Genomic DNA, 14376 nt, shown 5'->3' with positions numbered 1-14376 from the left:
GTGTGTGTGTGTGTGTGTGTGTGTGTGTGTGCATGCATGTGTTTGCGATGTAGTGTAAATGTGCATGTAGACATGCCTTCCTAATAATGTCAAACCGTTCATGAACAGTAGCCATGTTGAAACATGGTTTGAGTTTCCATGAGTCAAACCGCACTTTTCGGCTCAAACTTTGCGCTATCATTTCTCCCAGTGACTCTCTTCCCATAATTCCCAGAGCTGTGAAACATTTCCCTCATGTTTCAGTTCGCCCATCACCCTCTGGTTTCACCCCTCGCCCTCTTTCTGCTTTCAACCAGCTTAGTTTTATTCTCCAACTATTATTTTGACGCATTCCCACCGAGCTTCTGTGTTTCTGGGTGGGTTTATTTCAACTGCAGTCTGATTCTCAGTCGTTGTAATCATCTGCATTACTTTTGTTTGCGTAAACAAACATTCTCATGTAATAACTCATGAACTATTATGTGTTACACGTATTCATATCCTGATTTGATTGTAATCCAGCAGGGTTTGTTTACACTCGCACACATGCGACTTTGCGCACATCAAACGTGCCGCTCTAGATATTCATTATGTAAATGCGCTAATGAAGTAAAGGCACTTCAAAGGGATTCGCTAATGAATATTCAGAATTGTCTTCTGTCTTTGCTCCCGGCTGCTGTGGGCTGCGCGCGAGTAAGTTCGGACCACATGGCCCCTGACATGCTGACTTTATGTATTTAGACAAGCCAAGAAATGGCCATATGTACGTTATGAATTTCAAAGGAAGCGTAACGCACACTCTGAACGAGGCTGTTTAACTCCGAGCGCTGCAGAGAAAGGAATAGGTGGTGATATCTAAAGGAAAAGTGAGATATTGTTGACAAATACCAAAAGCAAAAATGTGAAAGACAGAAATATGAGATAGCGATTAAACATTTGGTGCAGTATTTGAGTGAGTCATAGACTTGTTTCAGTCACAACCCAGACATCTGAGAGAAGAGCACTTCAATGATAGCACACGTCCATCGCAAAGACGTCTTTTCATCTGAATTATGTATTTTACAGTGTTTGCTGCAATATCTACAACATGTCTTTATATTTGCAAAAATATGTTAATATATATTGCAACATCTGCAGTATGTGGCTGTATATTGCTGCAAAAATTCACTATGCTTACAGTGTTGCAAAATATGTTGCCACTATAAGGCGCATTATCTGCAATTTGTTGCTGTAAAAAGTTGCAACATCTGCAGTATTTTGATGCATATCGCTGCGAAAAGTTGCATCTCCAATAGGTCACAATATATGTTGCTGTAACAGTAAGGCATCAAAAAAAAAAAATGTGCAACAGGTTGCAAATATCTGTTATGCCACTTTGTGCATCACCGCTAACAATAATATCACAATATCTGCAATATATTCCTATATACATAATGTCTGCAGAATTTCGCCATGGATTGCAATACATGCAGTTTGTTGATATGCCGCATATATCTCTGCAGTGAGTTGCAATGTTTGTAATGTTTCATTATATGTCACTACAATATTGCAATATTTGCAATATGTCACTATGTATTTCCCTGCAATAAGTTACAGAATCTGCAAAGTCACTGCAATAAGTCACAATATCACAAATATCTCTTGCTGTGGACGTTTCAGTAATTAGTGACAGCTGCAGTCACTGCAATCACTGCAATAAGCTCCCGTGTCTACAATATGTCACAATGTATGATGCTGCAAAAAGTCACTGAATCTGTGGCATGTTGCAAGTCGCAAAATATCTGTAGTATGTCCCTATATATGTACCTGCAGTGAGTGATATCTGCAGCATGTCTTCATGTGTTGCAATGCATGCAATTTGTTGCTATACTATACGTGTCTATATACAGCAATTCTCACGTTTGCAATGTCACTATATATAACATGTCTCTATAATGTTGCAATATCTGCCATTGCAACAAGTTACAATATCCGCAGTATGTCATTAACATGGAACTACAATTAGTTGCAATCTTATCAACACAATTGTTGTGTGTTTTGGTTATTAGTGACACATTTTTGCAATATGTACTTAACGTCACAGCAACAAGTCGCAATATATGCAGTCTATTCCTATGTGCCAAGTTTAAGTCAATGAAATGTATGAGCGTTTTAGTCAATCTAAGTCACATTTTCGTCATTCTGTATAATGGTTTAACTGATCAAAATTATTTTTGCTCAAAATTATAATTGTAATGATTGTTGTCATTTGAGAAGTTTACTTTTGCATTTCAGGTATTGCACTTTCACCAGTATGCACAAATCAATAGAATGTGGACACATACATGGTTTATTTTACCTTATAGTGTACTGATTATCATAGGCTTTTTATTATATTAATGAATACCAAAGACTTATGCACTCTCTCTGTCTACATTATGAAAACTGGTAAAACAAACGAAAAATATTATAACAGTGAAATTCCTAGTAATTCCAAATTGCAATTCCAAACATTTCTCTTAAAACAACAGCAGTTAGCAGCGAGCGCATGTGCGTGCGCATGGTTGCCAGATTGCTTAAAATAAGCAAAACACCGGGCAGAAAATGTATCCTTGTAACAGCGAAGCTGATTTGGGGATTTGAACTCTTGATATCTGGCAACCGCATTCATGAAAGATCTCGTAATAGAGGCGTGTAGAGCAGACCGCAATAACATTTTGTCTCCTTTTTTGACGAAAATAAGAGGTTTTTGGTAACGTTTTTATATATTTTTTAATACATTTTAGTCTCGTCTTTTTTCGTCAACGAAATTGCATGTCGATATAGACATAGTTATCATTTATTGACCTTACTGTCGTCTCAACAAACATTTTTCGTCATAGTTTTCGTTAACGAAATTAGCACTAGTTGCAATATTAGATGCTCTAATTGCAATATACACAAAATGACTGTCTGTTGTCACAAAGGTCAATGTTGGCAATGATGTCAGACAAATCGCTGTAAATCACAATGTGTAACATGTTGCTAAAATGTTTGACGTCAGCAAATTCAGCATGTCCTTTCAATTGTTTAGAATGCATGTGAATTAGCTCTTTTCAAATCAGTTTGTCAGATATTTGTACACGAACATGACTCCGCAAACAGATCATGATTCTCTAGATCACATGTCGTGTTGCTGAGTCTCTCTCTCGCTCATGTGAGAGCTTCACATATTCACAGATGCTAAAGTTGTTGCAGTACTTCATAAAACGTTGTCTTCCCCGCCTTTATATTCTTGTCGAACGTTCTTCTTTTTCGTTTTCGGCACTGAGCTCGCTCTCTTTCATGGTGGGGCCCTACAGGAAGTGTGTGTGTGTGTGTGTTAGTTTGGAGTGGGATGGAGGAGTGGAGGGGAAACAGAGGATGCTGAATAAAATAATAAACAGCTGCCACTGGAGGGAAAGACAGAAGAGAGAGAGAGAAAGTGGAAGAGAGAGCGTAGATCACATGTCGTGTTGCTGAGTCTCTCTCTCGCTCATGTGAGAGCTTCACATATTCACAGATGCTAAAGTTGTTGCAGTACTTCATAAAACGTTGTCTTCCCCGCCTTTATATTCTTGTCGAACGTTCTTCTTTTTCGTTTTCGGCACTGAGCTCGCTCTCTTTCATGGTGGGGCCCTACAGGAAGTGTGTGTGTGTGTGTGTTAGTTTGGAGTGGGATGGAGGAGTGGAGGGGAAACAGAGGATGCTGAATAAAATAATAAACAGCTGCCACTGGAGGGAAAGACAGAAGAGAGAGAGAGCAGGAAAAGTCAGCTCAGGGAGCCAGCAGTCAGAGTAGACCACAGAAGAGGAAAGCTGGCCAGCCAGAGAGTTTTAAGAAAACTTTTGGAAGTTCTGGAAAACTCCAAGCTGCCTGTGGAGATCTTTACACCTAGAAAGAAACCTCATCTCAGACGTTTTCTTCAAGTGCTGATGTGAAGATCAAAGTGGACTTGTGAAACTTTGGGTTCGAGCAAAGATGAAGACCTTCACATCTCACTTGCTTCTGGCCTTTCCTCATGTCTAGATTTGGAGATGTTCTCCTCACGATTAGACCTCCGGTGTTGTTCTTGGCTTGCTGACTCTGAGTGCGTGTTTTCCACGAGAGAAAGCGAATCGGACAGCCGTGCTGCTCTCCTGCCCTGCCCATCAGAGCGATCCACACAGAGGCTCTTTGACACGGGTAATTGAGTACGAACGCTTGCCCGAGGGTCACAGGAACCTGGAGGAACAAGACGCTTTCTGTGTGTGTCTGGACTAGAGAGAAAGAGCCGTGTGTGTTAACAAGTAAAGCGATCCAACCAACATTAGGATATTTGGTTGAATCCCTAACTCTATCTTCAATCTGCCTCCAACATCCAGGCCTGCAGAAGATCCTAAACACTGGGCAAGACCCATCCAACACTGGAGCATGCGTCTCTCAGCACAAAGCGGCAGAGCTTCGGCACAGGCGCTCAGGCTCCGCTCCACGCCGCCAGACGTGTGTGTGCTCTCCACAGATGTTCCTGCATATGATAAGCTGCGTTATGCGTGTGTGGACCCCCAGAGGAGACTGATCCGTTGCCAGATTTCTCTCCGTCGTTGGCGTTCTGGAATGTAGCGCGGTTGAGGTAGACGGAGATCATGATGATTGGTCTGAACTTCAGCTTGCAGGAGTTGCTGCAGAAGTTTGAGGAGGTATTTTCAGATTTGATTGTGGAGGAATGGATCAGGGTGCTTTAGCGACTGGGTCTGAAAGTTACACAAGTGCCAAAAGCGAGTCAGAACTGTTGTTCCCCAGATTGTTGGAGACTACATCTGTAACGCCATTAAAGATCATTAGGGATGAACTATTAAAATGTCTTGTTTAAAGGTGTCCTTTTTACGGTGTAAAGTGTGATATTAATTAATAGCATGCAATTACCAGGATAGTTATCATTAACAAGAACCATAAAACAAACATTAACTGATATAAAATGTCAAAACATTATTTTTTTCAGCTTGTTGCTGAATTTTCATTTTCAATCAGAGTTGAAAAACTGGCCGGTTTCATAGACACAGCTTAAACCAGGTCCCAGACTAAAGTGTAAATCTAAACCGTTTTAACTGGAAGAAACTTGCACTGACTGATCTTAAATATATATCAGTGCCTTTGTTTTGTCTCAAGATGCACACCAGTAATGTTTTTCTAAGGCATGTTAATAAAAATTACTTAAATGTCCTAATTGAACTATGGCCTAATCCTGGCTTAGTCTAAGCCCTGTCTGTGAAACCGGGCCTAAAATTACTAAAACTAAAACTTAATAAAAAAAACTATCTAGACATAGGAAAAATAAAATAAAAATAAGAAACAACAAAATTACACAAATTTTAAGCAACTCTAAAATGTAAACAAAACAGAAAATACTTAAATTGATACTTAAATGACACCAGTACTTACTTTAGGTTTAGGGTTAGTTGCTTATAATTATGTGTAATTTACTGTTATTAATATAGTAAGTGCATGTAACGTGTAACAAGGACACTGTAAAATGAAGCGTTACCAAAATTAAGAACAATAAGAAAAAAATGATGGATTTTAAATCTGATATAAAATGTAAAGATCTCCAGTATTGACTTATACTTATGATTTAATATATATACAAGCTTCAAATCGAACATCTACTCTAAAGAAACGTTTACATTTGCTTGGGAATTTCCACATCGGAGGTTTATCTAGGATGCGGTAAGTGTTTTTTTTCACTCCAGAACACCATGGAATCTTCTACCTTCTCCTTAAACTACCAAAACTAAAGCATGAGAAACAAAATAAATTTTTGTGATTGGGACAGTTCACTAAACGCGGTGGACGGTTCCATCTGGTATATATATTGCTGTGAGTGACACAATGGTCTGTTTATCACAAAATCATTTTTTTAATAAAACAATTATTTCCTGACCTGTAAAGAAAGTCCCATAAAGGCTGATCTGTGAATTATCCCAATTTTGTCCTCGATCAAGACACTCAAGCTCAGGTCGCTGGAGGGGACGGTACAGCAGCAAGTGTACTGTTAGTCACAACTTTTTTAATACTTCCAGGAAAGAGAGGTTTCAGAGCGCACTCAGTGTGAAGAGCATCTCCCACCTGTGTGTGTGTGCGTGTGTGTGCCTGTGCGTGTGTGTGCCTGTGCGTGTGTGTGTGTGTGTGTGTGTGTTAGTCCATGAGGATGCTTTCACCAACAAACAAGGAAAGGTCAAACATGAAAATGTCAGTTTTTTTTTTTTCTTTTAACCTGTGTCTCTCTGTCTCTCTCTTGGATCTGTGGGTAAGTCTGGGGACAGCTCTGGGGAGTCTTTATGATCGAGAAGCAATTATTTAACTTTATTAACGAGAAAAGCTTTTTTTATTGCTTCGTTTAATAGGTCAGACTGCCAGATGAGGGAGTTTTAGTGTGTGTGTGTGTGTGTGGGGCACGTGCTTGAATTGATCACAGTTAAATATTTCATTAAGAACTATAACAGATGAACAGCAGAAATGAGATTTCTAGAGCGCTGAAGCTTCAGTCTGCTGCTTCTGTGTATTCATGTGTCATGAGAATTAGGCAGTTGCTCGCTTGATGCGAATTGCAGTCATAAATGACAATAAGCATCCAGAATGGCAAGCTCCGATCTGATTGGCTGACTGTGTTTATTCTGGGCATCGGTTGTCGCTGTTCACCTGGGAAAAATAGTCCTGTTTACCTCAAACCAGACAGCCTCTTTTGAGGAAGATGTGTTCACTGCATTTTCCAAAGTTTGTGAGGTCCATACATTTTTTTTTGGTTCGAGTGTCTTTTTTTTTTTTTTTCGAAACATTTTGTGTTTTGAGTTTTTTTTCCCTCCGATGGTAGCTTTGTTTCAGACAATCGGTTTTGTTTCGATTTTTTCATTGACAGTTTTGTTGTTTCAGACATTGTGGTTTTTTTCTTTTCTTTTCTTTGTTCACTGACAGTTTTGTTGTTTGAGACCATTCTGTATCTATTAATACAGATATACAGATATCCAAAAGATCTGTTAGTCCATTTATGTCAGTCAGACAGTGTCTTACAGTGTAAGTAGTCTGTTCTTGTGTCTTTTTCATTAAATTATATCAGGACCTTCAACATAACACTACTTTATTTCATCTCTGTGCGTTCTGATGTGTGTTTCAGCAGCATACAGTTAGCACTGTTGTGTGTGTTTATTGGTATTCTGGTGTATATTATTTAAAAGAGTGACGGAGAGAGAGAGAGAGCGAGAGAGAGAGTTTGTCAAGTAGCAGAGTGCACTTTGCAAATGAACTGGAAAAGACCCAAACCTCCTTCTACCGGCCTCTACATGTCTCAATATGTCATTCAAATTCAAGCAAGCTTTATTAGCACGATTAAGACAAAAAATTGCAAAAAAAAAGAATCAAACAGCACAGCAACTGCTGATCCAGTCGATGTTGATGTATGATAAATATCCAGAGTAGCATTAGACAGAAAATCCTGCAGTGCGCTGTAGTGTTGTGCATTTCACTAGTAAACTTTGAAGGCAGTTTGATATTACAGTTTTACTTTTAAACATGATGTAAGTGCTGATAAATTGTGTTTTCGTCATATAAATTGTGGTGCTGTGTTATATAAGGAATGAAAACCGAGCTCGATAATCTACTCAAACTAAATCAACCAAAATTAGACATAAAAATAAACTAAAGTAAACAAAATTAAACAAAAAAAATATCATAAAAAAGTTCAGTATTAGTTCATAACTAATAATTCTATTGGATGGTGTGAATGAGTAGATTATGTGCTCAATGTCTTTATGGGTGCTTTCACGTGTAGTGTGATTAATCTTCAGTTCAGTACGCTGTGTGTGCGTGCGTGCGTGCGTGCGTGCGTGCGTGTGTACTGGTTTATATATCCTGGTGGGGACTTAAACCTGACTGCACACAGACTCATGGGGACTCGTGTCACGGTGGGGACCTAAATTGTGGTCCCCACGGGTACAAAAGCTTATAAATCATACAGAATGAAGTGTATTGAAAATCTAAAAATGCAGAAAGTTTCCTGTGAGGGGTAGGTTTAGGGGTAGGGTTGGTGTAGGGCAATAGAATATACGGTCTGTACAGTATAAAAACCATTACGCCTATGGAGAGTCCCCACAAGGATAGCTGCCCAGACGTGTGCGCGTGTGTGTGTGCGCGTGTGCCTGCGTGTGTGTGTGTGTGGAGAGGTTCAGTATCAGACTGACAGCTTTAATTGTGTTTTCTCCTCTCAGCGGAGGTGTGGAAACATCTCTGTCTGTCTTTGTTGATTTATTTATCTTCTCCTTTAACGAATCCACATAATGAAGGTGGTAACAGTGCAATGAAAGCAGTCTCTGTCTCTCTCTGTGTGTGTAGGACATCCAGGCGGAGATCGAGGCTCATAATGATGTCTTCAGGAGTGTGGATGGGAATAAGATGAAGATGGTGAAGGCTCTGGGGAGCTCAGAGGAAGCAGTTTTCCTCCAACAGAGACTGGATGATATGAACCACCGCTGGAACGACCTGAAGACCAAATCAGCCAATATACGGTCAGTCTCACACACACACACACATACTTGCATTTGTGGTTTACGGGGACTCTCCATAGTGTACTGTACAAACTGTATTTTATATCGCCCTACACCTAAACCTACCCCTTACAGAAAACTACTGGCAATTTTTGAATTTAATAAAACACCGTTTTGTATGATAGATGGATAGAAAATATCTCCACCTCATCACAGGAAGTGCCCTCATAAACCATGTTTACATTGTAGTACCCATGTCATTATACACATTTGTGTCCTCATAAACCATATATGCCAACACACACACACACACACACACACACCAAGTTCAAGTGTTGAGGTCACTTGAAAACCATCAAACATGAGTCACTTAGTAAGGGCAGATGGAGTTGTGTTTCACTTCTGTTGTCAATTTTAGCAAGTGTGTGTGAACCATTTCAAATGGCGAAATGGACAAACAGGAGACTGTGTCTGTGTGTGTGAGAGAGGAAAACAGTGTAATTGTGTTCTAATCTAATTAGGCACTAATTAGTGAACACGTGTAATTACAAGTCTTGCTGGTGCATCCATTAACATATACACACCAGACACTTCTTTTTTCCCTAGGAGTTTTTAAGTTGAAAAAATAAGCACACTAATATATATATATATATATAATATTTCTAATATAATAAAATATATCAAATAACATACAAAAAAATATAAAATACAAGGTGACATTTACAAGCAAAGTGATTTAGTTTTTCAAATACAAAAATACACAGAATATTTTTGCTTCAAGCTGTATTTTATAGTACTGCAATTAGTTATAGGCCTGCTTTAAACTGTATAAATTATATTGGCATAATCTGTTTATTACAGTTATACATATGTCTGTATAATTGTAAATACACTGGGACTCTTATTCTGAAATGTCTATGCTTTACTGCTTATTAAACACGAGGAAGATCAAAGATGCACTCTTACTGCCATCTACAACATATTGCAATATAAATGCCACAAAGTAAACATTGTTATAGTTCATCAACAACAGATCATGATCGATTTATTGGCTTAAATGAAAAGTGCTCTAAAACAGCGAGCTTGGAGAATGCACAACAGCACCGTGTTTTTACTTTGAAACGTGCTGTATTTCTTTATCATATTTCTTTATTTTTATTTTTATATTAGACTTAAATAAAAATTTTAAATCCTGTTTTTATTTTTAAGGATCCACGGGGTCCTTTTTTTTTATTCGTGCACATGCTTCTAAACACATTTTAGAGTTCTGCCAGATCTATTTTAATGGCAAATGTGAGTATTTATAGTTCATCAACAACAGATTATGATCGATTTATTGGCTTAAATGAAAAGTGCTCTAAAACAGCGAGCTTGGAGAATGCACAACAGCACCGTGTTTTTACTTTGAAACGTGCTGTATTTCTTTATCATATTTCTTTATTTTTATTTTTATATTAGACTTAAATAAAAATTTTAAATCCTGTTTTTTATTTTTAAGGATCCACGGGGTCCTTTTTTTTTATTCGTGCACATGCTTCTAAACACATTTTAGAGTTCTGCCAGATCTATTTTAATGGCAAATGTGAGTATAATCCTCGCACTGTCAACCCCTGCGCGCACACACACACACACACACACACATACACACACACATAAAAAAGCTTCACCTGTTGCACTCATTCTGTTCAGAGAAAGACCGTTGGAAAGTTTTCCTGTGTTTGTGGGACAGCATCTTCATTGGTATTCAGATGTGTATGAACGTGTGCGCAGGGCTCATCTGGAGGCCAGTGCTGAGCGCTGGAACCGGCTTCTGTCAGTCCTGGAGGAGCTGGGCCGCTGGATCAGTGTGAAGGATGAGGAGCTGAACAAACAGATGCCCATCGGAGGAGACGTGCCCACAGTGCTGCAGCAGCAGACCCACTGCACGGTGAGAGCCGTCTCATCGCTCCTCTCACCTCTCTCTTTTAATCTCTTCTCCTCTCATCTCATCCTTGTCTCGTCTCCCTCATCAGAACTCATCTTCTCTCTCTCATCTCCTCCCGTCTCATCTGTACCTTTTTCTCAAATCTTTATTTTCCCATTGTCTCCTCTCCTCTCTCATCTTCTCATCTCTCTTTTCTCAAGTTGTCTCCTATCTCACTTTTTTTTTTTAAATCTGTCTTTCTCAAATCTAGCTCTTCTCATTGTCTTCTTTTAATCTGGTCTCATTGCTCTCTTCTCATTGTCTCATCACCTCTTATCATATCGGAGGAGACGTGCCCACAGTGCTGCAGCAGCAGACCCACTGCACGGTGAGAGCCGTCTCATCGCTCCTCACCTCTCTCTTTTAATCTCTTCTCCTCTCATCTCATCCTTGTCTCGTCTCCCTCATCAGAACTCATCTTCTCTCTCTCATCTCCTCCCGTCTCATCTGTACCTTTTTCTCAAATCTTTATTTTCCCATTGTCTCCTCTCCTCTCTCATCTTCTCATCTCTCTTTTCTCAAGTTGTCTCCTATCTCACTTTTTTTTTTTAAATCTGTCTTTCTCAAATCTAGCTCTTCTCATTGTCGTGTCTCCTCTTTTAATCTGGTCTCATTGCTCTCTTCTCATTGTCTCATCACCTCTTATCATTTCTTCTCCTCTCTTCTCATCTTGTCTCGTCTGTCTCTTCTGAACTCGTCTTCTTTCTCGTCTCGTCTCGTCTCATGTTTTAGCTTTTTCTTATATCTTGTCTTCTCAATATTTCTTCTCCCTTCTCATCTTTGGTCTCTTCTTAACTTGCCTCCTCTTACATTTAATCTGGTCTCATTACTTTTTTTTTCTTTTTTTTTTCAACATGTCTGTTCGCCCTTCTTGTCTCATCTCACTTAATTTTGTTTCACTTATTCCTCTTAGTGTCTCTTCTTCTCTCTCATCTCATATTGTGCCTTTCTCTTCTCGTCTCCTTTCACATCTTTCATCCCATCCTGTCTCATTTTTGTCCCACTTTGTGTCTCTGTTTTCCCATCTTGTCTTCTCTTCTTTTCTCTGTTTGACTGGTCTCGTTCCTATCTCTTATATTGTACAGTCTTCTTTTTTCTCTTAATCATCTTATTTTGAATGCTCTACACAGTAGTCTTTTTTTCTTATTACTTTTATCTACTGTCTCTCGTTTGTTTTTCGTCTCGTCTTGTCTCATTTCCTCTCTCTATCATCATGTGTCTCTCTCTCGTCTCTTCTCGTTCTCGTCTCTCACTTGTCTCTTATTTCTTGTCTTGTCTCATATCATCTCATGTCCTCTCGTCTCATCTTGTCTCATTTCCTCTCTGTATCATCATCTCTCTCTCGTCTCTTCTCGTTCTCGTCTCTCACTTCTATTCTTTCTTGTCTTGTCTCATATCATCTCATGTCCTCTCGTCTCATCTTGTCTCATTTCCTCTCTGTATCATCATGTCTCTCTCTCGTCTCTTCTCGTTCTCATCCCTCACTTGTCTCTTCTTTCTTGTCTTGTCTCATATCATCTCATGTCCTCTCGTCTCATCTTGTCTCATTTCCTCTCTGTATCATCATGTCTCTCTCTTGTCTCTTCTCATTCTCGTCCCTCACTTGTCTCTTCTTTCTTGTCTTGTCTCATCTTGTCTCATTTCCTCTCTGTGTCATCATGTCTATCTCTCGTCTCTTCTCGTTCTCGTCTCTCACTTCTATTCTTTCTTGTCTTGTATCATATCATCTCATGTCCTCTCGTCACATCTGGTCTCATTTCCTCTCTGTATCATCATGTCTCTCTCTCGTCTCTTCTCGTTCTCATCCCTCACTTGTCTCTTCTTTCTTGTCTTGTCTCATATCATCTCATGTCCTCTCGTCTCATCTTGTCTCATTTCCTCTCTCTATCATCATGTGTCTCTCTCTCGTCTCTTCTCGTTCTCGTCTCTCACTTGTCTCTTCTTTCTTGTCTCATGTCATCTCATGTCCTCTCGTCTCATCTTGTCTCATTTCCTCTCTGTATCATCATGTCTCTCTCTTGTCTCTTCTCATTCTCGTCCCTCACTTGTCTCTTCTTTCTTGTCTTGTCTCATATCATCTCATGTCCTCTCGTCTCATCTTGTCTCATTTCCTCTCTGTATCATCATCTCTCTCTCGTCTCTTCTCGTTCTCGTCTCTCACTTGTCTCTTCTTTCTTATCTTGTCTCATATCATCTCATGTCCTCTCGTCTCATCTTGTCTCATTTCCTCTCTGTGTCATCATGTCTCTCTCTCGTCTCTTCTCGTTCTCGTCTCTCACTTCTCTTCTTTCTTGTCTTGTCTCATATCATCTCATGTCCTCTCGTCTAATCTTGTCTCATTTCCTCACTGTATCATCATGTCTCTCTCTCATCTCTTCTCGTTCTCGTCTCTCACTTGTCTCTTCTTTCTTGTCTTGTCTCGTATCATCTCATGTCCTTTCGTCTCATCTTGTCTTATTTCCTCTCTCTATCATCATGTCTCTCTCTCGTCTCTTCTCGTTCTCGTCTCTCACTTGTCTCTTCTTTCTTGTCTTGTCTCGTATCATCTCATGTCCTTTCGTCTCATCTTGTCTTATTTCCTCTCTCTATCATCATGTCTCTCTCTCGTCTCTTCTCGTTCTCGTCTCTCACTTGTCTCTTCTTTCTTGTCTTGTCTCGTATCATCTCATGTCCTTTCGTCTCATCTTGTCTTATTTCCTCTCTCTATCATCATGTCTCTCTCTCGTCTCTTCTCGTTCTCGTCTCTCACTTGTCTCTTCTTTCTTGTCTTGTCTCGTATCATCTCATGTCCTCTCGTCTCATCTTGTCTCATTTCCTCTCTGTGTCATCATGTCTATCTCTCATCTCTTCTTGTTCTTGTCTCTTCTCGTTCTCGTCTCTCACTTGTCTCTTCTTTCTTATCTTGTCTCATATCATCTCATGTCCTCTCGTCTCTTCTTGTGTCCTTTCCTCGTTTTATTGTTCTGTCTTGTCTAGTCTTTCGTCTTTGGTCTCATCCCCTCTCTCATTTTGTGTTTCTTATCTGTGTCTCCTCCATATTTGTCTCTCCTCACATTTTTTCCCCCTCCGCCATCTCGTCAGATTCTCCTGCAGAAAATATTGTAGTGTTTATGCTCCTCAGCTAAATGATTATATTGGCTCATTATATTGTGATCATGTGTAATACAGTGTATGTGTACAGTGTGTCACTGACCTAACAAACGACCGAAATGTGTCATTAACCACCTGTGTGATAATGACAGTAATCAAGATAATAGCAGGCCTGAGTTACACAATCAGAGCGTTTACACTCTCACCTTTACCCGAAAACTTTTTAATCAGTGTTTGACTGACCCGGGGTCACATATAATGTCTTGAAATGTTTACATACACAGATCCAGAGATGCATCTCATAATTAAGAGCATTATAAAAAGGGGCTTCTGTTATAAGCTTTTGATCAGTACAGGCATGTCTTTCTGATATACAGTGGGGGAAAAAAGTATTTAGTCAGCCACCAATTGTGCAAGTTCTCCCACTTAAAAAGATGAGAGAGGCCTGTAATTTTCATCATAGGTATACCTCAACTATGAGAGACAAAATGAGAAAAAAAAAATCCAGAAAATCACATTGTAGGATTTTTAAAGAATTTATTTGCAAATTATGGTGGAAAATAAGTATTTGGTCAATAACAAAATTTAATCTCAATACTTTGTTATATACCCTTTGTTGGCAATGACAGAGGTCAAACGTTTTCTGTAAGTCTTCACAAGGTTTTCACACACTGTTGCTGGTATTTTGGCCCATTCCTCCATGCAGATCTCCTCTAGAGCAGTAATGTTTTGGGGATGTCGCTGGGCAACACGGATTTTCAACTCCCTCCAAAGATTTTCTATGGGGTTGAGATCTGGAGACTGGCTAGGCCACTCCAGGACCTTCAAAT

General features: G+C 39.4%; 1 protein-coding gene across 1 annotated transcript in view; it reads left to right on the top strand.

Annotated features, from left to right (window-relative positions):
- The window catches only part of LOC107549160 (utrophin-like), a 250359-nt gene that overhangs the window by 144022 nt on the left and 91961 nt on the right, over window positions 1-14376 (top strand). The window contains exons 44-45 of the mRNA XM_016230150.1: window positions 8342-8514; window positions 10264-10420. Coding sequence (XP_016085636.1) covers window positions 8342-8514; window positions 10264-10420 — 330 coding nt within the window. The remainder of the gene's footprint in view (window positions 1-8341; window positions 8515-10263; window positions 10421-14376) is intronic.

The sequence above is a fragment of the Sinocyclocheilus grahami genome, unplaced genomic scaffold (assembly GCF_001515645.1).
Source record: "Sinocyclocheilus grahami isolate Dianchi unplaced genomic scaffold, SAMN03320097.WGS_v1.1 scaffold364.1, whole genome shotgun sequence".
Lineage (NCBI taxonomy): Eukaryota > Metazoa > Chordata > Actinopteri > Cypriniformes > Cyprinidae > Sinocyclocheilus > Sinocyclocheilus grahami.
Note: the sequence above shows the minus strand (reverse complement) of the source record. Positions and strands in the feature narration are given on the sequence as shown.